At 37.0% G+C, this 25,226-nt stretch overlaps 1 protein-coding gene across 3 annotated transcripts; it reads left to right on the forward strand.

Annotated features, from left to right (window-relative positions):
• Window positions 1-1,798: 1,798 nt before the first annotated feature.
• salm (spalt major) lies at window positions 1,799-20,107 on the forward strand. 3 transcript variants are annotated; one of them, XM_089651460.1, is made up of 8 exons: window positions 1,799-2,371; window positions 7,818-10,907; window positions 12,348-12,481; window positions 16,014-16,130; window positions 16,222-16,354; window positions 16,504-16,739; window positions 16,926-17,105; window positions 17,207-20,107. In XM_089651460.1, exons 1-8 carry the CDS (start codon window positions 2,296-2,298, stop codon window positions 17,558-17,560), a joined length of 4,320 nt encoding a protein of 1,439 aa, XP_089507586.1. In that variant the 5' UTR covers window positions 1,799-2,295; the 3' UTR covers window positions 17,561-20,107. The 3 variants fall into 3 exon arrangements, with proteins under 3 accessions (XP_089507586.1, XP_089507587.1, XP_089507588.1); XM_089651461.1 differs by lacking the exon at window positions 16,014-16,130; XM_089651462.1 differs by lacking the exon at window positions 16,504-16,739 and having other exon boundaries at window positions 17,207-17,345.
• Window positions 20,108-25,226: the final 5,119 nt, after the last annotated feature.

Consider the following 25,226-nt stretch of genomic DNA (forward strand, 5'->3'; position numbering starts at 1 on the left):
AGGCACAAATTTTATTTTTTTTTTGATCATTTTATAAATAACTTAATTTGCCACACTATACAATAAAACAATAACCGAAAATGGGTTCGTAAGTAGGAGATTTTGAACTTCAAATCAGTTTTCAGAGGCCTATGCATTATTTTTTTCTGGGCTTATAAAAAGACTTATCTAAAAAATAATCGATTATTTCAAAGGCCAAGATGTATTCTACTCGCAGTATTTAATTTAAGCATCTGAAACATTTCTAGGCGTCCAAATTTTCAAACCAAAAACACATGATTTTAAATTACTACGTAGTGAATCGCCTTAAAACAAATCTTTTACAATTAAAATCTTAAAAATTGTCTTTGCGAAAATACCTATATAATATGTTGGTAACAACATACCTACTACTAATTAATATCTTCTTAAGGAATTAACTATCGCGGTCAAATTCACCACGAACATAGTAAATAGGTAGGTAGGTACTTAAAGTTTGTATTTACATTTAAGTACTGAATAGGTAGGTTACCTTGTACATTCGTAAATAAATCTAACATTAAATTGAGGGTTTAGGTAATCGTGGATTTTAATTTGTTTGAATCCAGCGGTCAAATTCACAAGATTGCGTAGAAATGTTCCGAGGCCGTAACAAAGAGGGTCCTTAAGTGTTTGCCCTCAGTAAAGGCCTCCTTAACAACTCCAAACTTGGGTTTTAGTTGAGTTTTCAGGGTGTTTGTAATGAAACCTTTCAATCCACCACCTCGGTCGACGACCCACTTCTGTTCGACCGTAGACTTAGATACTTATTTACTATTACAAAGCTCTGAGCAGAAATTTATTGTCCTAACAAAGAATAGCGTAGCAACACAACATATTAAATTCTTTTGCATCCGATGAATAGGTACTTCATTTTTTAAAATTGACTTTACGATATCATATCTTCGCGCCTAATTAACTTCATGTGTGTATCCAAAACCAAAGTAGGACTCTTTTGAAGACGTGGGTTTGTATTTTTCATATTTTCAAAAAAAAAGATTTTTTATTGTATTTAGATTTAGTATTGAAAACTAACTAATTAGGTAGGCACAAAAATTTTAAAAAATCAATAAAATAATCTGTTTGATACGTTCTACTAAGTAGGTACTGAAAATTTTCGAGAGTCACTACATACACAGTGAAAATGTGATTTTTAAGGGTGGCAACAATTTTTCAAATTATTAAAATATTTTTCTGATTTATTTATAAGATGAGTTTCGTTTGTAATTCGTGCCATTTCGATAATCTATCATCAACCTTACTTCCTCAAGTACGTACACGTACTCTTACCTATGACGTGCCTACCTAGTGTTGACTAAGTATGTGCCTATCTGCCTTCCGAACACAGATATCAGTCGACAATATTAATTTGATTTGTCACAGAGCCATAAATAATCAGCCTGTACCATAAAGCAATCACAGGAGGAGAATTTATCACCGGCGATAAATCAGAAATTGAGACCGTCGCGCAGGCCGGCGGCGCAGGGTGAATGTAATGAAAGGGGCGACGCTTATTAATGCCGCGGTTATGAAAATGTAAATATGCCCCGCCCCGAATATGGAAAGGGGCGGGGGTTATGATTGGCGGGAATGGACAATGTTTGATTTATGATTGGTCGAGGCCACGCCCGCTGTCATAACTGTGCGGGCGGGGAGAGCGACGGGGCGCGCGCGGGGGGCGGGGGCGGCTGCGCGGGCCTCAGTCGAGGCGCGGAGAGCAGCGCGGCCGGCCGCCCAAGCATCACCACTCGACACGAGCCTCACTGAGCCGCCTCGAGCCGGGCCGACTGGACGTAGAAAGCGCGCGCGGTCCTTTTGTCGAACTTCTCATTCTCGTTGTCAGTGCTAGCAAACAAACAACACCATTTTATATCGCGTTATCAATACACCTGCACCATTCATATTATTTTAATCGTACGAGTTTCAAACAATAATTATTCAAAATAATAATATAAACAGTTTTTACATCGGCTAATAAACGTCAGTTGATTTTTATTATCTACTTTTATGTCCACAAAAATTTAGCATTTCTATTATTATTTTTATATGCGTTTATTATTGTGATTCTGCGAAAAATACTAAAAAAAAGCATTTAACCCGAATGACTGTTTTTAAAGTGCTTCGAATTAAACCAACATCACTATAAAGTATTATCACGTAAAGGTTCTCTAGTCATATGAAGATGAACAGTGTGATGTAGCGAACAGTGAGATTCCAATGTTGAAGTGTTTTGAACATTATTTTAATGTTATAAATAAAATTGAATTGTAGTTCAAAATGATACAATTCGGGACTATAAAGTATGGAATACAGTTTAGAGCCAGCAGCAAAGATAAAACAAAACATCCTCGGGGTAAGTCCATACATTCTTTTTATATTTGTTAGTGCCTACCTACCCTTGAGAAAACTAATTGCTAAAATAATAAAAGGGAAACTATAGAAATGCACGTGTTGTGCATTAGAGGGAGAACTTTGAATTCAGTCTATAGGGAACTTGGGAAATGTATGGTTTTTTGTATCGTCAGAAAAACATTTCTTGAACTTTCCAAATAATTCATTTTAAAGGCGAATTTCTTAAGAAAAATTAAGTAATTAATTTTGTAGATATTATTATCAGCGCAACAAAAAGAGAAATTGCAATATTCAATTCAATTCGATTTTAGTATATTACTTTGTCTGAATTGATTGATTGATTAATCGTCAAGCTCTTTCTAATTTTAACAAGACCAAAAAATATTTACTCAACGGTTAGATTAGGTATTATGAATTCAATTACAAGACAAAAGACAAGCTAACGAGCGCAAAAGATCATTTTTATTCTTTGTGTTTAAAGTATTTCATTAAAGTTCGTACTTATGAGAAATAGACAAAATGAGAAAAGATATGAATACCTACTTAGTTTTGATAAATTATATTTATTTACCTTATACCTACGTAATAGATATTATGATGACAGTGTATTATACTTAATAAAAACGCATATAGTTTTGCAGAAGAATGGTAAAATTTTATTGCTTTTCTCTCCAGTTCAATAGAGTGGTTTTTTTTACAACCAACTAAATAAGTTTTTGAGGACGCTATTTTTTAACTATTTCCGCATAAAATCGTAAAAAAACAAACCACGCTACGAAGTGGGATATTTTTACATTTGCAACTGGTTTCCACCACCCAGAATTTCAGGCATGATGAAACGAATATTTTCTGCAAGGATTATGGCAATATTTTTACAACCTTGCATTTAAATCAGTGGAATATATTAGATTTTATTCTCGACTCGTGTTGGTAAACCTACTTAGTCGTAATAAAATAATTTTATCCATGTTTGAATATCGCACTCATACTCAATCTTATTCTCGATTATAAAATGACAACACCATCAAAAACACTTTTATTTAATTTGTCATTCGTTGTGCACACTGACAAACAATCAAAAAAACTGTTTTTTAACCATAAATAATAAATTATTAAAATCTGCAACCCCTTACAATTAATTTTACCTTAGATATGTTGGTGATATTCGATTCAAACTACGAATAAACGTAAATGTGTTTTCAAAACATATTATAGAGATGTGTAAAGAAAAGGTTTTATCACAAGGTAAAATTATTACTTATTATAATTAATAATCAAATTCTTCACAACGATGTTTTGTCATTTGGGATGGTTTATTGCCTGTTGGGTGCACTTATATCTTAACATTTTTATTTTACTTTTTCTTCTGCGAATTTTCTTTGCCCACTTCAATCACGTCCGAAATTCTACCAGTTTTTACTTTGAACCAAAAATAGGATGCCTATGTTACCCATGAGTATTTTTGAGCTGTGTCGCTTTTGCTACAAAAAATTAATTGATAATAAAGAAAAAGGTACCTACTCAAAAGCAATTTTGTGCCGTCTGAATCAAAGGAATTACCTAGATAGATTTTCGAGGTGATATCTCTGATGATATTTATTAACAACTTCTCTAAAAAAATGACGACGAATATTCACAGTCGCGAAGTGTTTATTGGAGGTAGCAACATAAATATTTTAACCAACACCAGTTTTTTTTAAAAAATAAAATTCACGTAAAACCTTCTTAAATTAATTAGATATAACAGCGACGATGCGATTAAAAACACCTCGGCGAATGAAAGGCATTTGTATTTTTTGTGTATCGGGTACTTACCTATTTAAGTAATATTTATTTGAAAATTGAACAAAACCGATAACAACAATATTGTTAGTTGTGGTGCCAAATAGGTAGGTACCCGCCCCTTTAAATATATAAAAAATGTTAACAGGTACCTACTTTAAAATTCAGTAATAAGCATTATTAAATTTAATTATAAAAAGGTCATATTATACCTATTGAACGATCAAATAAAAGTGTTCAATAATGAAAACTTTATAAGTACCTACCTACTTACCTACATACCAACTAATTTTAATAATATTAAATGAATTATTAATGAACTTGTAAGATACCGTCTGAACGGCTATAAAAAGATGCAGTTTCTAAGTATAAAAGAAGCATGTTAGTTATGTTTATTCACAAGCCTCCATCGTAAACAATTCATATTATATTAATTGGCAATAAAACCGATTTTAGCAACTCTCGGATCGCGACCGTAAATATTATGCCAAAGGTGGCTTTTTACTGCCAAATTAAAAAGTCGATTTCTACGTTTATTAATAAAATATGAATACATTTGCATTAATTATTAATAATATAATTGAACCTGTGAAGTGTATACCCGATAAGGATATTAACAATAAAACAACCAAATAGTGGTTAATATATATAATAAATAGGTATTCAAAATTTTTGTTTTATTCCTATGTTGATTCGTAATAATATTACCAAAGAGTTATTATTTTCTAGAATTGATATTTACTTTGGTACAAGTTACCTTCTCCAGCAAAAAATAGAGATGGTCAGTGGTGGCTAATTGACCTGTCTAATTTGAGCTTTGAATCTTTTTATTGAATATTTACGTTGATAAAAGTAATTACTATTCTTTGACTTTAACTATTGAAAAATATTATCTACTTATCAATCAATGTATTTCAAGAAAATTTAATCATTTTGACACTCCTATCAACAACGTAGGTAACAACACAATATTATTAATATTATCTATTAATTTATTTAAAATACTAATTTTAGTTGGGGCTCCGTTTGTCTGTTGCTACAGTTCAATGTACTCTAGATCTTTTGATTTGAATTTAAAATTGCAAATGTTTGTTTGGAAAATTCAGTCAAACGTTAAAGTAGGTAGTAGATCAAATAATATTTTAAGGCGATGCACTACGTCGTGTAATATTTTAAATTGAGCCGCCATCAATAACAACCCTTACGTAGATGGCGATAGGGTTTAAATTCCCGCTTAACACCATCCGCCTGTTTTGATTTATGCAATAAAAAAACATGGCCAAAAAGTGCCTTGTATTTTATTTTGTGGATGTTCAGGCATAAATATTTATTTTTTTTTCAATCATTTTATAAATAACTTATTTTGCCACATTATACAATAAAATCATAACCGAAGAATGGAAAGAAGTGGGTTCGTAAGTAGGAGATTTTGAACTTAAAAGCACTTTACATAGGCCTTTACATTATTTTTTTCTGGGCTTATAAAAAGACTTATCTGAAAAATACTCGATTGTTTCAAAGTCCAAGATGTATTCTACTCGCAGTATTTAATTAAAGCATCTGAAACATTTCTAGACGACCAAATTTTCAAACCAAAAACACATGATTTTGCATTACTACGTATGGCATCGCCTTAACAGAAAATTATTTTAATGATTTGTGAATTCAGATCTGTTCTAGGTAAGTTATAAATAATAAACCCGAACATTGCGACAAGAAAAAACATACCAGGAGCACAGAAATGTCGTAGGGTAATTTGTCAATTTCCGCAGTGGCGCTAATGTCACAATTATACATTTAAAAAAATATACTAATATTAACCTGATGACATTGATGTATTTATATTCTCTATACCTGCCGACAAGAAAAAAGTACCAGAACACAGATACATTATTGTGTATTTCCATTTGATTATTGTTATAAACATTTATTGCTCAATGACAGTACATAGTTGTTAAAAATCATATAACGAGGAAACTATTTATATATATTTTCTCCCATGATTGTTCACGGGTCTGCGCTAGCTAGATACAATAATCGGAAATGTAATGAATTTATAATTTATGTTGCGTCAATAGTTCTTCGATAAATTAAATATATCAGCCAGCCAAAGAATTGAACACACTACTTCTGGGTTAGTCCCAAACACGATGCCAACTCAGCCACTGACCGGTCAATATTTATGAAATCAAACCTGCAGTCTTTCGGCTTTGAGTCATATATGTGGACCATTATGCCATGGATACCTACCATCGAGCAAAAAAAACATTGTAGTTACCTACCTACATGTACCTGTCTACTGCTATAGGTACCTAAGTAGTACTTAGCTTCTTTATAGTTCAATGCGTAAGTAAGTACACATATAAATTTATAAATTATTTATCATCTTAGCTGTAAATTCGATAAAAGTTTTCCTGTTTTCACATCAATAAAACCAGTAGGTGATGGACGACACAATAATTCTAATTTATTTTGAAGATTTCCTTGGGTATTTCTAAAAATATCTACCGCCTGTTGTCACCTATTGCGTATTCAGTGATAATGTTCAAACACCAATATCATAAACTTGTTTTTATGGATTATTTAATGTGCTGTGAATGTTTCCTAAATTCATAATGCATTTCAAATGGGCAAATTAAAAAGAAGAGAGTCAAAATGTACGCTATTACCAACCATAAAAAGTCGAATGCATTGCTGCTAATTTACTATGAAATCTTCGAGTTAGTTAAACAGGTTTTATTTCGCATTATTTTAGACGGCACATGCGGTATCAAAAACGTGTTTACAAAATATAAATCATAGAAAATAGTTTCGTGAATATTAATTAGTAAAATTTTTAACAATTCATTAATAATGATAATTTTATTGATAACGAGCGAAAACTACCAATAAATAACATATAAGAAAGCAATTTAGGTATATGCATTTATTATACACTTCCTTCGAGCCAGTATTGAAGTTGGTTGGAGTCAAAGATTTCGTTGCCGACGGCAACAAAATTAAATTTCTATCGGGAAATGGCAACTAGCGCCATCTCTGTTTGAGTAGCAGAAACAATAATTTGAAAGCTTGATTTTATTTTTATTTACAATGAATTTATTATGGGCATGTTATGCTCAAAATTATTATTATTTACTATTGATTTTAATATTTAATGATTTTATTCGTAAGCTATTTTTTTAAAACGAAAACTTTTAGTTTATTGTTTCGATACCTACCTACCTACTTTTTGTGATTTATTTTTTATTTGTCTACTGGGGGCACATTATCATTACTTTCCATGGTTTTTATTTTAATTTACTAACCTTTGTTACAATCGAAATGATAAAATATTTTAAAAACTCAGAATATAATATATTATCGTACAATTTTTTTTTTAATCTTACAAACCTATGCCATCTTTTTTCTCGAGGACTGAAAATTCAAAAGAATTAAGGCAGAATAAATTTTATGTACCTACGCTTATAGACTTTTAAATTTTTTGTAATTAAATAAATCCACTCATTTTAAAACGGAGATTTGTTATTATTATTATAATAATGCTAATAAACTAATAAAGTTAATTTGAATACAAAAAGTATAATATATTAAGACCTACCTAACCGTTTATATAAGATTGAACCGTTACTTTGGCATCCAAATCTTAGTGAATATTTTTGTTTCAGGGGAAAGCTCTGGATCCGGCTCAGAAGAAGAAAGCGTTAGGACTAGCGGAGACCTTCCGGCATACATGCAGCAACAGTTGATCCGCCAGGAGTACGAGGAGTTGCCGGGCAGGGCGGAGGAGGCGCGCGCAGACAGCGTGCCCCCCGAGCTGGAGGAGGAGAACATGCCCTCTGACCCCGAGGACATGGTGGTCTCGGGAGACGAAGGCATGGAGCCAGAGCCGGGAGATGACGATGTCGAGGAAGAACTCGTCGAGGGAGGCAAGAGGCTCGAGCAAGTCCGACGGCACCGGCAAGATGCTGAAAACAACAACAGCCTCGAGGACGGAGAGGGAGCCACCCCCACCCCCCTAGTGCCCTTTCCCTTCCCAGCCGCCAGTCACGTCACCCTGGAGGCTCTACAAAACACCAAAGTGGCAGTGGCTCAATTCGCTGCCACAACAATGGCTAATAATTCCGATAATGAAGCGGCTCTCCAGGAGTTGGCCGTCCTCCAAAGCACATTATTTACGCTGCAGCATCAACAAGTATTTCAACTACAACTGATTCAACAGTTACAAAACCAACTTTCTTTGACGAGGCCCAAGGACGACAGATCGGTCACGCCACCCTCTAGCGAAGCCCACACCCCTGTACCGGGACCGCGTCCTCCGCCGCCCAGATTACCGACGCCTTCGCCACCCAAGACTCAGATCCCGACCCGGGAACCGACCCCCGTCCGAATAGACACGCCAATTTCATTCCCGACATCTCAAGCCGTTCCTCCCTCACATCCCCAGCCTCCGTCGCTGAAACAGGAGCTGATCTCAATTCCGAAACCTCCGACACCATCTCCACCTAATGTAATATCTTCACACCCACCTTACAGCTCGATCTGTTCTTCTCTGGCATCAACTATCATCACGAATAACGAACCTTTACCGTCTTTGATCGATACACCGAATACCCTGGAGATGCTTCAGAGGCGGGCGCAGGAAGTGTTAGACAATGCTTCGCAGGGATTGCTGGCAAATAATCTCGCTGATGAGCTTGCCTTCCGGAAGTCAGGAAAGATGTCGCCTTATGATGGAAAATCTGGTGGCAGAAACGAACCGTTCTTCAAACACAGATGCCGCTACTGTGGAAAGGTGTTCGGCAGCGATTCCGCGCTGCAGATCCACATCCGCTCCCACACAGGTGAACGCCCCTTTAAATGTAATGTGTGCGGCTCCCGCTTTACTACCAAGGGCAACCTCAAAGTGCACTTCCAGCGCCACACGGCCAAGTTCCCGCACGTTAAAATGAACCCTAACCCGATCCCGGAGCATTTAGATAAATACCACCCCCCGTTACTGGCACAGCTGTCTCCGGGCCCCATGCCCGGCATGCCCCCTCACCCGATGCCCTTTCCACCAGGCGGGTCGCCTTTCCCGCCCGGCCTGCCGCTGTACCGCCCGCCGCCCCGCGATATCATGCCGCCGAGACCACTCTCCGACAAGCCATCACCTCTGCATCCACTGTTCGCCCTCCGAGACGAGCAGCAAGACATTCCTGCCGACCTTAGTAAACCACCTCCGTCGAGTCCACTAGACGCACCCAGTGAGGACCGATTCAAAATGGAACCGCAAGATGAAGAACATATGAGAGATCGAAGTTTTGAAGATCACGATCGAATTACGCCTAAAAGAGAACCTGACATTGATCGAGAATCACCCGATGTTGACCGGGAGCCAGATAGATTTCCCTCGCCTTCGCCTTACGACGAGTGCAGTATGGACTCCAAATACAGCAGCGAGGACAACCTGCACCTTCAAGGGCGTGACAGTCCCGAGCCCGAGCCCGAGTCCCAGTCCCACGAGAAGCGCGACCCTGACCAGCCGGAAAACCTTTCAAGTAAGACATCGTCAATAGCGGGTTCCCTTTCGATACCTGTGGGACGACGAATGCCCCCCTCTTTCCCATACCTCTATAATGCCTCCCCTCCTAGTAGTGCCTCCTCTGGGAGCTTATCCATGTTTCACGCCGCAGGCCTGCCCGGCTTGATGATGGACGCCGACCCGACTAAGGATCCCATCGTCTATAATTCTCTTCTCCCCCGACCAGGAAGTAATGATAATTCTTGGGAAAGCTTAATCGAAGTAACCAAAGCATCTGAAACGACCAAACTACAACAATTAGTCGATAACATAGAAAATAAAATGACAGATCCGAATCAATGCGTTATTTGCCAAAGAATATTATCTTGTAAAAGCGCTTTGCAGATGCATTACAGAACTCACACGGGTGAGAGGCCATTTCGGTGCCGAATATGTGGAAGGGCTTTCACTACCAAAGGTAACTTAAAAACTCACATGGGGGTACACAGAATGAAGCCCCCCATGAGAGTCCTGCACCAGTGTCCAGTGTGCCACAAAAAGTTTAGCAACGCGCTGGTTCTACAGCAGCATATTAGATTGCACACGGGAGAGCCCACAGACCTGACGCCCGAACAAATACAGGCTGCGGAGATTAAGGAGTTGCCGGGTATGGGCGGCTTTCCCGGACCAGGACATTTTTTCTCACAGGGTTTTCACATGCCCGGGAGGCCCCCCTCGGGGTTCTCCGACCTCCGAGACATGGGCCACGATTTTAAAGACGAGTATATCAGTGATGACGGAACGATGGACCGAGATGATTTTGACGATAATTCGAGTCAAAGAGGGTCGGTCGAACAGAGGGAGCCAGAAACTCCCTCGTTCTCCGCATCACTGGCAGCACTCGAAAACCAAGTAAAAACTATAACGACAATGGCATCTCACCCGTCAGCATCTGATATGAGTTCTCCCGCAGAAAGCCTTCACCAGAGCCGGCCGAGAACTTCCACCCCCGCTCCACCTGCTGCTGAGAGGGACGGGTCCTCGGCCCCTTCCCCGCAGCTGACGACCCCCTCGCCTCCGCCTCCGCCTTCCCAGGGTGCCATGGACTTGACCCCCCGGCCGCCGTTCGCCAACCTGTACAGTTTCCCTCCTCCGGACACAGGCGCTATGGGCGGGGGCGCGCTGTCGTCTCTGGCGAGCGCAATGCTGGGTGGAACCCCCTTCAGCCCCCTCGGCCTGGCGCTGGGCCCCGCAGGTAGGCGGATAGCGGAGCGCCTGCCCGACCCGACCGACCTCTTCGTGTTCGCGGGGTCCCAGCTGCTCGGGCCTCAGTCCTCAGTACCCGACGGGGTCGGTTGTGCGACACCATTCTCCGGGCAGGCCTCGAATCAGCTTCTTCTCCTCTTCCCTATCCCAATGTTCCTAAATAATACTCAATGCAGTTTCATTCATTCAATCGTTATAAAAATTACCATGGCTAAAGTCAGCCTATGTACCTACTCAGAAATCGTCCGCTTATTAATTTTGATTTTCTTAAAAACTAAATCTTGCACTAGACACTTTTCAGAACACATATTGTACTGGGTTTATATATAAAGTACTTAACTGTAGAAGCATTGTGTGTGTCATCAACAATCTATTTACTGAGCCCATGTTGCTGGCAAAATTCCAGAACACGTCGATTCTTGATGTCGATATGATTCGATTAAATCTAAGACAAAATTAAATACCAATACGAATTCCGTCGGCGCCGCTCCGAGCTTACACGTTGCGTTGTATACAGACCGCCTCAATTATAATTTTCCAGACAATAATTAAATTAACAGTCCAATGAATTGCTGGGAAAGTTTTAGTTCTACCTATTCATTATGTTTGCACTATTTTAACGAATGCCCGGTTTTTAGCTATTTAAAAATAAAATCATTTATTAGAAAACTGTTTCCGCGAATAATTAAACAAGCAATTAATAGGAATCGCAGCAGGGTAATCATGCGAAAATTCTAATTTATCGATTTCTACGTTGGCAACAATAATCGTGGTAATTTTTATAAAGCAAAAAACATATTTTTTCACCAATAAATTTGCTTACATAAAACTTTGTTCATATCGGAGTTAGCTTTACACATCTAGATCATTACTGCAACATTAATTACAATTCTTAACTTCTTTATTTATTCAACTAAAAATACTGCCTTTTTATATAACTTTATTGTTTTTTATGTACAGTGAGTTTTAGCTTGACAACATTTAAAAAAAACACATTCTTTAACTTGTACACTATAATGTGGAACTTAGGTTTTTTATTATTTATTAAATAATAATTAAAATTATTAGGTTTGATTAATTTTAATTTAAATCTTATTGATCGCTAAGCGACGATCAATAATTTCATTAAATACCACAAATAAAACGGTTTTATGTCCACTTAGAGTCTAATTTGATTTGGGTAATAATCGGAATGGAAACTATTAAGTTTAGAGTTTATTAATTGTCTGTTTAGCACAAATTATTTTTAAATTCAAAACATTCAATAATGTATGTAGACTTCATGGGACAAGGAAAACTAAATTTAATGACATTGTAAATTGTCAACAATTTTTTTCTACATTAAGTCTATATTAGAGATGCAGGAATATCTTTATACCTACAGTTGTTTTAGTTTCAACCATAACAAAAATTGTTTGTTTGTCATTAGTGCGTGGAAACACAACCTGCAACATTTGCTACAAAACCTTCGCCTGCCACTCTGCCCTCGAGATTCACTACAGGAGTCACACTAAGGAACGACCCTTCAAATGCAACGTTTGCGACCGTGGCTTTTCTACCAAGGTAATTACGCCAACTAATCAAAAAATTGCTATTTTCAAAACTTTCTCGCCCAAAATATCTCCCGAAATATGTGGAAAATTCAATATTTGTTGTCATTACCATCATTTTAGATCATGACTTATTCTTAAAAATTTTACAAAGGGGATGTTTTTGTATGAAAAGTTCTCCAGTGCGGTAAAATATTAACGTGCTGATCAATTAAATACTATTTTGTAATAATAATATTTTTTTAATGTTTAAAATTTATGAAAAATAATATCGAATGTTTTTAGTCATACGTATTAAGTACATACTTAAGGGTGAATTTAGAATGTTATACCATTATGGACAGTGTGGAATGCAGATTATAATATATTGTAGGTTTTGGGTACACTGTAGGTACATCTAGTAATAAGCCCATTTATTTAATGAATATGACAGACTATATTCTCGTGGCTTGGCTTATTTCAGCATATCGATCGCCATCCATTCCCATTGGTAGAGTATGGCGAGCGACTTGCTGAAATGGGTAATGTGTAATGTGTCTCCACCCAATAGAGTATTTTGACTAAATCCAGTGCAATTGAATATCCATTAAACGTTACCAGTCAAACATACGATTTCAGACGCAGGTGCGATTGCGTTTAACCGTTGGTTCGTGATACCAAAAAATAACTTTTTAATATTTTTTTTACTTTTGACGAAAATCGACATCTTTTATAATTGTACCCTGCAGAATTTACAAACAAAAATATCGCTTGCGCCAACGAACAATGTCGAGTGTACAAACTGTTTGCTATCGAATGTACAAAGTTGTCGTAATACACGGAGAAAAATGAGTATTGCTAATTTATCAATAATCTCTTCAAATTATTTGTAATCCGGTTAAAAACGGGATTGCAGACCTTTAAAGAATTAATTACCAGGTTTGCTGATAAACTTTTAGTTAATTTCGAACATATTATCACGATGTCGGAACACGTGATAATATATTCGTAGTTTACTAAAAGTTTATCAGGAAACCCGTTAATTCATTCGCTAAAACCGTTTTTAACCGGCTTACCAATAATTTGAAGTGATTCTTAATAAATTGCAATACTCATTTTTATCTGTGTACATATATATTCAACAAATTAAATATGTATATAATTTTTTTAAATTTTATATTAGATATATTTAAAAAATAATCTGAAAAACGGTAAAAATTGTAGACACGAATCTACAAACAGCTCTAATAAAAAGTTATCAATTTGCACCTCCAACATTGTTCGTTTGGACAATTGAAATAAATAATGCATACATGTGTCGAAAAATTACATTCACAAACATTGTGTTTATAGAGTATAGCCAATTTTCACATCCAACATTGTTCGTTTGAACAGTTAAAATAAATAATATGAAAATGTATCGAAAAATTGTGTACACAATTACATATATATTATGAGTTACATATATAAAATTGTGTACCCAATTACATATATATCATACATTACATATATAAAATTGTGCAATACAATTAAGTTTTTTTCACATGCGCTATTATCACAGCTTATTTTGTTTATAGATCTGAAATTTTTTTAAACTATAAAGTGTTAGATAAACTACTCTCTTTTTCAAGCACCGTCACATTTAATGACCATCAAATCAGCGGCTTTCTGTTTTTTTGAAGTGAAACTTCTTTAGGCGCGTAATTCGGGGACGGAGTAAAACCGAGTCAGGATCGACACGAAAATGCGGGTACCCCCACCACCGCTCACCGTTCACCGTTCACTGTTTTCAGTAAAAGCAACAAATCATTAGCATGCGCATAAAAGTTTTTATGTGTTTTATTTAAGTACTTTTTTACTCGGTAGTATAATTTTGTTTGGCGCATGCCTTAGCTGTGGTACAGACGTGGACAGGGCTTTCCTGTATCGTCCGTCCGCCGTTCAGTCTGGTTTAGTCGTCCGTCGAGAGCGCTCGCGTCGCGCGCTTTGCCGTTCCATTCGTATTCCAGTATATAAATATTGTTTACTGTCGAGGAAGTTGTTATAAACTTTAAAAAATATGTTTAAAATGCCGTGTAAATATACGTGTAGAGAGGAATACTAGAAGTTTCACTTCTGTCTTGCGTAGGCTTGACACACCCACTTTTTTTTTTTTTTAATATTTGATCATTTATTTTTGCCATCCCTGTATTATTGAATTCGATGATTGAGCGCCGGTGGTGGGGATAATCGGGTGTGCCGGCTGTTAATTATTGTGATACACTAAAAATAAGTTTTGTCTTAGGTTGTTTTGTGTGACTGGCTCGCGTCCAGCTATTCCGTCCTATTGTACCAGACGCGAATAGTATCAGCTTTATTCCTAGCTGTCTGACTAACTAACCAAAACCAACTAACGTGTCTGCTCAAATCTCAGGCCCTACTGTTGCCGAGATGCAGGAATGACAGGGCTGCCAAAAATATGACAATCGGTTCACTTTATTACTTTTACCTGTCACCTCCGGTCGACGACTAGAACATTTTATTTCATCCGATCAAATGCATTATTAGATCAACTTATTCATTTCTGAGCACTGCATAGAGATTATTTTCTAAAATAACATATACTTTAGGTGCATAAAAAATTAAAGTTTTCAAAGAATGTGAGCAGGATGCTTTCTCGGAATAATATAGAATTCTATCAAATTTGTGCAATTTAAAATTCAAACAAATTAGCCATGCTTAATTTATTATTTTTTTTGTTTATTTTACAGTCTTGTAGTGAAATAATTACCGCGCGGTGTTGACTGAAAAACTCGCTAAGTAAATACGATTGTAATAAAACAATTGTGAGTAAAAAATATTTAATTTTAATTGATTCTCAAATTCGTGTCTGTAAAATTTGATTAAAATTGGGCAAATGTTTTCTCGATTTAATGACGATACGGTAATTGTTATCCCACCGTGTAAATCCGCCGTGAAGATTTATTTCGATATTTAAAAGATTAAATAATAATACAAGAACTGAAGGTACGTCTACATGCTTAATATTACTTGTAAAAACTCTAATTTACACAAGTAACCATGTACGTTGAGACGGCAAAATGGTATACAGCGCAAACGGCATGCACAGACATTAATTTGCGCAAACTAAATTTGCTCTAATTTGCACGAGTAAATTATTTTATTTGCAGGAAATACGGCAAAACTGTATAATGCGCAAATGGCTTGTAAATACACTTATGATTGCGACTTTTGCACAAACTGTTAGTGCATTCAAGTCGTTGCCGCATGGACGTAGTTTTCCATGTAGACGGACCTTAATATCGAACAAATAAATCATATTTTAGTACGGATATTAGGTACCTACCTATACTTACTTTAATATCTAAATAAAGTAATGAAATTATAATGTCTGCTAACGTTTTAGATATAGGTAAATATGTATTATTTACATAAAACATTGACCCACATGCAATATTATGTTGATTGATGATTGACTGCTTAGCTTAAACTTGATACGCTTTCTGTGCAGTGACAAACGCTGTCATTCTAAATTCTAAATATTTGTTATATTTTCCTCGTTTCAGAGCAGTGGCGGCCGCTGCTTGTGCCAGGGGCGGAGCGTTGTCCCCGGTGCCCCCAGGCGCCCCCCCAAGCCGCAGTTCGCCACTGCTTTGAACCATTGGAGCCCCTTCTCATTCCCGGTAAGGGGCAGTCCGACCCGACCGCAAACATTACTTACCTCAGGCTTAGGTCTCCTCGGCGGGAGTACTGACCGAACCACTTCTGTTGCAGGGAAACATGAAGCAGCATATGCTGACCCACAAGATCCGCGAGGCTGGCTGCCCCGAGCAGGACGAACCCCCGGAGCCCCCACCCAAGCGGGCGCCCCCGGACCCGGACCTACCCATGCCCAAGCGACCCTCCAGTGAGAACCTTACCTACCTTACTTAATGCTATAATACCTTAATCATCATCGAGCGCTTCATTAACCCTTCACCCGGCTAAACGCTTTCTCGGTGTATCCTCGGCTAATAACACTGGCTGCTGACTAAACCGCCTGTGTGTGCATTGCAGACGGGCCTCCCCTCGGAGTGCAGGCCCCAAACCCGGCTCCACCCCCGCCCCCGCCCCCTCACCAGCTGCACCCGTCCGGGCCCCCACCGCTCTCCAATAAGCACCTGTGCGGAGTGTGCCGCAAGAACTTCTCGTCCAGCTCCGCGCTGCAGATCCATATGCGAACCCACACCGGTGACAAGCCCTTCCGGTGCTCCGTGTGCCAGAAGGCTTTCACCACCAAAGGAAACCTCAAGGTAACTCCACCCAAGTAGTAGCCAGGCAGCCGCAGCCGTTACTTATTGTACCGTTATACCGTTGTGTGAGCTCTGTACTAATGCTTCGCCATTTCGCTTACTTACATTCTCCAGATTCCGATCAATAACAATCAATTCAAGATTCCCACTCTTTTGGCAAGTGTACTAATGATGGTATGATTTCAGGTACATATGGGCACGCACATGTGGTCGAACGGGGCTTCCCGCCGCGGCCGCCGCATGTCCCTGGAGCTGCCCCCGCGCCCACTGCCGCTCAGCCCCCAGGACTCGGACTTCCTGCAGCGCCGACCAGACCTCTTCTACCCCTACCTACCGGCACCCTTCCTTAATGGCATGCAACAGAAGGTAAGATCTACAGATCACCATGAAACATGAATAATAACAGTGAAGTGAAAAAAACTTAATATTCATGAAAATAAATTAAAACATGATAATTTGCCTTGCAGCTGAATGAAATCTCCGTGATTCAACAGAATGCCGGTCAGAATGGTATGTCTTCTCCGGGGGCAAAGTTCCCAGGGCTACTGGGCTTCAGCCCCTTTGGGCATCCCCCTCCCCCGCTGTCGGGGCCCACCTCTCCGCTCAGCGATAAGCCCCCATCCTCGCTGAGCTCGCCCCCACCCGAACGCGAAGAGGAGGAACGCCGCAGGGAGGTGGAAGAGCGGCGCCGCGAGATGGAGGACCGCAGGCAGGTGTGGGAGCTGCACTACGAGAGATCCCGGGCCCCCGAAGAGGGCGAGGCCGCCGGGCCCCTGCCTCTGCTGGGGCCCCCCTCCAGGGGCGAGGGCCTGGCCGCGTGACTGCCTGCACACCTGGCGCCGTTTCCCACATATCGCAAGTTTGGTGAAGTGACATTTAGAAATGACTAGTTGGCAAGTACTTTGGTGATATTCCATATTGGGTAGATATTTCTGACAATGTCGGCGACCTTAGATTTTAATGTAATTTGAAAGATAACTTTATGGCAAATGTTTGGAACTTAATGTCCTAGTTTTCGCCGCTATTTTCTAGAACATTAATGTTACTCATACCAAAAACAGATCTAAAATGAATATGTTATTATCACCTTGTTTAAGAATTAGTTCTCGGCTTGTCGAAGCGAGGCGTAACTGACCATTGGTGTTGTAAAAATAATTTTGAATCTCTTATATTTGCATTTACTAAACTATGAACTACATACATAGTATCGTATCATTATTTGGACACTATCAATAAGTGCAAAACTTGTGTAAAAGGTAAACCTAAAATAGTAATAAATATACTTTATAACCAACACATGCACCTCTCCATCTGTCCATCTGCTGCACATACTACTTGTTGCAGTGAGCTAGTGAGCGCAATGCACTGTATAGTGAACACTCTGTACAGCGCTGGGCACTGCCACGGACACTGCCACTGCCACTGCAACAAGCAGACTAGCTATTACAGACGTGGATGTAATGTTCCTATTTTAAAACTAGTCTGTAACATACATAAATAGGTACTTCATAAAAAGTACTACATATTAATATGGAATTGCCACATGGGGCTATAAATACATAAACATTAAATTAAATTATTAATTAATCTACATTTACGGTCTGTATTCAACGCAAATTGTCTTATTGAGAAATTGTAGAACTCGGCTTAAACCTTAAAATTGATAAAAGTCCTGTATTCATTTTGGTCAATATAAAAAAAAAAACAAAATTTATATTATAAAATATCAATACTAGATTTACCTAGCATGACCATAGTGTATTATTAATAGATAAAACAGTTTTATAAATTCTAGGAGGTTCTAAATTAACTCACATTTTGTAGGTTTATTTTCCTCATAATGCGACACATGAAGCCAATATTTAGAGAAGTATTGTCAGTGTTAGTTAGACGGGATGGGAGGAAAGGAGCCTTCAAACGATTCGCAAGAACTAAGAGTTGTAGTCACGCACCAGTAGCGGCTTTCTCACAGTATTTTTACCAGATATTGCATATTGCGGACGTTTGAAGATTCTGATTCCGCAAGTTCATCCAGAGTCCGTCTGAGTATTTGGTCTATAGTTGTTAAGTTTAGTTTAAGCGCTATCGGGCCCGTGGCAATGATCTGTGAACCTGTGATACACAACTGAGCCAATCGAGGGCTGCTCCCTTCATTATTTATTCAGTTATATTAAAAGGATTGGCAAAACTCTCATATCATGTACCATCTCTGTAGGCCAATCTTGAAACAATCATTCATAAAAAATTTAAAGTAATCAAAATAAGGTGTTTATTTAAATGCATTTAGAAACTGATTAGAAGTGTTTCTTAATCCTTTTGGTGTGCTTAATCTCGATTACACTTAAAAGCATTTATGTATATTATATAAACTTATCAAAAATCCTAAATCGGCTAGCTCTCGTTCTCTGAAGAGTATATTTTTATAAATTGCATGTGCTATCAATTTTTTTAAAAAGGAAGTGAGATTGTTTTTAGAGCATTTAATCTGAATTTAATTTATTGATGTCCACACAAGTACTTCAACCGAAAGGGTTTAGAACAGAATTAAAAGACACTTGAAAGTTTGTAGTTTTATTAATGAATTTACTCTGTGAAAATGTTTCAAAGGGGTTGCATACTGCAAAGCATCCACTTTTCAGCCATAGCACATTTAGATAGAAATATTTTCACAACAGACATTATGGTTTTTGTATATATTTTAAATATGTTCAGCATTTGTCTATAAAGCGCAAAAGGATGAAACCTTTCCATAGAATACTGTAAACTAATTACTTAAAGATACATTCTCAATACTCGTACATATTGCATTAAACATTTGATTGAGAAACCAGTGAAGATAATATCAAATATCACATCCCTTATATTTAATCAACAGTATAATATAAGTAATTATAAATGTTTATCATCTAAAAGTGACTGTAATAGATATGAGATGTAAATTATATGTTTTAAAGTGTTAATACGAATTATTTACATGTTGATAAAATCAAAAGAACTGTGAATTTTAGATTTGATACATTATACTTAAGTTTGAGATTATATGATTACACTTTAATTCACCTGTGTTTCCGGCTAAGACACTGAATACTTTACTTAAATTAAATTAAATTTGTTTTCTTTTATATAAAATTATTATTGTTACCTTTAAAGCGAGACTTTTATTACTTTGCATCAACACTCACGTGTATGTGTGGCATTATATTATTATGATTATCATATTTGTACATAAGTATTATTAGATATGTAATATTATAGACATATTTTAACTATTATTGTATTGTATTATCAGTGACTGCCTAAATGATATTGTAACCAGAATGAAATATCAACAAAGAGGAGGATGAATAAATAAATGTGTGCTTAATTTACATTTTCTTTTATTGACATCCCTAAAGCCAATTGACTACGGACTTGACGTCAGTTGCATGTAGTTCCTTGGTGGCGACGAATGCCCTACAATTTACATTTTCTTTTATTGACATCCCTAAAGCCATTTGTACATGGAGACACTTACAGGCAACTCGACTTTTGTGCGCATAGCATACGCACTGACTACGGGTTTGACGCCAGTTGCATGGCACCGACATAGCTGGTAGCACGATACGTGGGTTGCATTTGAATCTACTACTCGTTTATGACATCCGAACATGATTCGAATGTTATATTTTTTCTGGAGGTGGGAAAATATCAATGTTTATATGATTATAATTTACCGGAATATGTTAGAAAGCATTTAGTTTCAAAGAAGAGTCAATTTGACATCATTCTCGTGCAATTCCTTGGCGGTGACGAATGCCCTACAATTTACATTTTTTGTTGTTGTGTGGATGAACCCAAAATCTTCATTTGGATCAATTTTATGTTTGTAAATATAAAGAAGAACAATATTATTATATATTATTTTCTTCATCGTTAGTCACTCGACATAGTATTAATTCCATGGCTGCACTTGAAAAAATGATTTAAGTACAGTATAATTCGGGTAGCGCCGTGTATGCAAACCGGTTTTAAAGAGTAGAATATCAATAGATTACATGTGGTTGCATCACAGTCACGTAGATTGTAAGTATCTGTGTTATTTCCCTACCACTATCAACGTACACATCGATGCCTGCCACATGTTAAATACCCTGACAAAAGGATACAAATAAAATACAAGTATAATAAACCATATTCTAAATACCAACACGCCAATAAGTACAGGCGGCTGAACGAACAAGCAAATTCAGTAGTCATACGCCTAACCGCGTTGATAATTTTGTACATGTGGAGGCAATTTCCCATTCTTTTAACATGGCTAGGGACATGTATGTATTTAGTTTTCCCATCATTTTGGCTTTGTCATAGACTACGCGGTTATCTCATTCGCTCTGGCTTGTGTCAAGGCTGAAATGAGGGAAATGGGTATATTGGGGTCGGTGATAGGATAAATCATCACAATGATAATTCATCACATCTTTAAAAAGTTATATAAAGTCATGGAAAGTGATGAAACAAAAACTTTATCAACTGGGTTAAGTAGGTTAGGTTAGGTTAGGTTAAATAAAAAAAAAATCGTTTCTAATGACTTTATATCACTTTTTAAAAGTGTGTTGAATTGTCACTGTGTTGAGTTATCATGGAACCATTGGGGTCACGTTCTTGGCTAGGAATGGAGAACGGAAATCCGCCTCCTGATTATTATTAGCAGTTAGTTGGTAAGGAGTTAAAGCCACAGTTCATTTTTTCCCTTTCTATTTTAACATCACATTTTACAACCATCCAATTTTTTTACAAGCAAACTAACCTAATAATAGAAATACATAAAAGACAATGAAATAATTGAAATAAACTTAAATACCATGCATACAAAAAAAATAAACCAAAACTAAGAAACAAAGTACCTGTACAAGAAACCCGAAATAATAATCAGAGATGTGCAAAATGGGTACACAAAACCATTTGAAATGCAAAATGGAAATGGGTCAAAACTTTTCCATTTGAAAATGCAAAATGCAAAATGGTTTTTAGAAAAGCATTTCAAATGCAAAATGCAAAATACCTATTTTCAAAATGCATTGAAAATGCAAAATGGTTTCTCAGATTAAACAATTAAAATAATTATAGATTCTTTAAACCATTTTGTCATTTAATAATGGACATCAATGTAGAACAAACATATTACATGATGGTAAATCCAAAAACACCACGACTACAGATTATGAAACCACAAAAAATTTGCGCGGGACTAATGTTGCCAACGTAAAAACATAGAAACTGCTATCTAGTATTTAATATTACAGCGTCATGGCTCCATGTTCAGTATTTTTTGTAATGGTATCACTCAATTGCCAGGGCTCCTACCAGGGAGCAACTTGACAAATGTAAATTATCTCTCATAGCGAGGTTGAGGACCGACTGATATTTGGGGCTTATGAAAAAAATGAGTGGAGATAGTAGGAAGAATGTTGCAAAAAAGCATTTAAAATGGAAAATGCATTGAGAAAAGCATTTAAAATGCAAAATGGTTTTTAGAAAAGCATTTAAAATGCAAAATGGAAAATACCCATTTTGCATTTCCATTTCAAATGGATTTATTTGAAATAAAGCACATCTCTGATAATAATATTATAATAGAAGAAGAAGAATTATAATAGGGAAGGAGGAAAGTAGACTGAATGCTGTATAAATTAGATCACAGAGGCCAAAGTGTGGTAAAACCTTGTATGATCATGTGAGAAATGTCGAAGATTAAGATAGATGCTTAGATGGTGTGGGCATGAAGAGCAAATAAATGAAAAAAGAAGTGTAATGACGCGAATATGAATGGTAGAATAAGTTGGGGACGCCCGAGGAAGACATGGCACGGTCAAATGAACCAGATACTTCATTTACAGAGTCGGGCCATGTCAGATTTCGGAATGACAGAAGAGTATGTATGTGCCAAGATCAAATTGTTTGGCGTTCTATCCTATCTGCCTACAACTTGGAGAGCTGCGTGATGGTTAGTTGTTAGTTTATAAAATATATCATATCGACATTACTTTCACATCACGTAAAGGAAACCAAAATCATTTGTATCTACTAATTAATTATGTATGTAAGGGTGCGTATAAATAGTACAAAATATCCACGAGCCGAGCCATGAATTACAGGAAAGGAACAAAGCAACCGCAAGCAGCATTTCGCAAAGAAATTTTGTCCCATGTATACGTAGCATAATCCATTATTATGGAAAATAAGTAGGTACCAAAAAATTTCACACCCAAAAAGAAAAATACTAAAACTATGTGTATTATATTATTTTTGATTGATCCACAAGCCATCTGCTTATGCAGTCAAAAAATCAACAAACAAACTAACAAACTTTTTTTTAAATCTACAATCATTATCTACAGCAAGGGTGGCCAAACGCGGCCTGCTGGGTGTCTACTTGAGGCCCGCGGAACATATGCACAAGTTTTTTTCTTTTAGCGTACATAAAACCACCAAACATTCCAACATGCGTAGTTCGTATCATATCTCATTTATGGAAGTATCTCAGTACATTGATTCAACTATCGTGACAATTTCTTGTATGGTATATTAGACATTGGAAAACATATTGAAGTTAATTTTAAAAATCGAGCATCCAAGTTCATATTTTATGCTCTAGCATTGGATGAAAGGACAGACCTAACAGATTTTTATCAGGGGTATTGATGTCCATTTTAACAAAATAGAAGAATTAGCGGCACTGCGTCCACTTAAGGACACTATTTACTCACGAGATTTGTTAGGAGCTGTTACATCGACATTGAATCGCTTTTCGTTATAACTCAACAACCTATCAGGTTTAACAACAGATGGTGCTCCAGGAATGATTGGGAAACACAAAAATTGATTGAAAATGAGGTTTGCAAAGTTGGTAATACTTCGATGCTAAATTTTCATTGCATTATTCATCAGGAGAATTTATGTTCCAAGTCCCTTAAAATGGATCATGTCATGAAGGTGGTCATCAAAACAGTGAACTTTCAACCCCTCACCGTCAGTTCCAAGAGTTTCTCACGTCTTTGGATTCACAGTATAATGACATGTTACATTTTATGCAAAAGTAAGATGGCTGACCCGTTCCAAAATGTTAAAAAGAGTGTTTGATTTGAAGCAAGAAATACAATGATTCTTCGCAAGCAAGTCAAAAAGTATCTCAGAATTTATAGACTAGGAGTGGGTTAGCGACTTTGCATTTCTGAACGATATAGTTGCCCACCTAAATGTTGTTAATACTCGTCTACAGGGAAAGATCAACTAATTAATAACATGTATGATCTTATTTCCGCATTCCAAATGAAACTTGGGCTTTGGGAAAAACAGTTAAGGAAGAAAATCTTCACTCACTTTCCTACATTGTTATTGCAGCCAGACGTCACACAAATGGCGGCGGATAAATACGCTTCGTTGATATCCGACTTGAACCTGGAATTTGAAAACCGATTTCAAGATTTGAGCATTGTATGCTTTTTGCTGCATTTGCAACGCCGTTCTCCGTAGACGTGAATTTATTGTCAGGAATTTTACAAATGGAACATTGTGAAATGTGTTGTGATGCACAGTTGAAGGAGATGTTCAATCAGGTTGGTTTGGAAGAGTTTTACAAAACATATTTGGACAAGGAGAAATATCTTGCATTTTACAAACATGCTCTATCGATGATTTCACTATTTGGAAACACTTATGAAGCATATTAAATCTCAAATGAGAACACGAATCACTGATGAGCATTTGGAAAAGTGTTAGCTTGTAGCAACAACATCAATCGTTATCAACATTCATGCACTTAGTTCTGACAAACAAAATCAGAAGTCTCACTAAAAGTTATTATATTTTGTTTATTTTTTCTATTGCCTAACTCTAATCTAATAAATATGTTTGACTCTCATTTTTGTTATATCTTCTAAAAAAAAAATAATATATTTCTGGTTTGCTTTGAATAATAAAAGAAATTTTGTTGTACGGCCCGGTAGGAAATCTCAGTTCTAAAATCTGGCCCAGCTGCTGAAAAGGTTGGCCACCCATGATCTACAGTGTAACGATGCCGTCAACACTCGACAGTTCTGAAAAGTGCATACTAAATCTTTCCTTTGCAGATAAAGAAGGCGTGTAAGAAAAAGCTCTATCTATGCTTTATATTTTATTATGAACTACCTGGAAAAACTTTTAGCGTAGTCAAATATAAGAATAATAAAATTTCATAAACCAAAAAATATCAAAAATACTTTTTTTTTAAACTTCTGTCTGTATCAACGATAAACATACATAATGCATATTCCTCCGGTGATATTTAAAGGATGTACATTTAGACATTTTTTGATGAAAAAATTAATATTTTAATCTTCCTTTACCTTATTTTTTGTTCTTGATTATTGTGTGTTGGTCATAGACATATGAATATAAGTAGACCTGCCCTAAGTGATTAAAAGCGTATTATCCCCACTCCACATACCGGTTCCATTGGAGCCGGCTGTG

Source organism: Hesperophylax consimilis, chromosome 4 (genome assembly GCF_061612785.1).
Source record: "Hesperophylax consimilis isolate HC1 chromosome 4, BYU_Hcon_1.0, whole genome shotgun sequence".
In the NCBI taxonomy this organism is placed as follows: domain Eukaryota; kingdom Metazoa; phylum Arthropoda; class Insecta; order Trichoptera; family Limnephilidae; genus Hesperophylax; species Hesperophylax consimilis.

Bases quoted from the DNA above. Each gene is read 5' to 3' on its own strand.
- salm (XM_089651460.1), top strand. From the start codon at position 2,296: ATGATACAATTCGGGACTATAAAGTATGGAATACAGTTTAGAGCCAGC. The intron at 10,908-12,347 runs GTAGGCGGATAG...GTTTGTCATTAG, and splicing joins CCTGGCGCTGGGCCCCGCAG to TGCGTGGAAACACAACCTGC. The intron at 12,482-16,013 runs GTAATTACGCCA...TCCTCGTTTCAG, and splicing joins ACCGTGGCTTTTCTACCAAG to AGCAGTGGCGGCCGCTGCTT.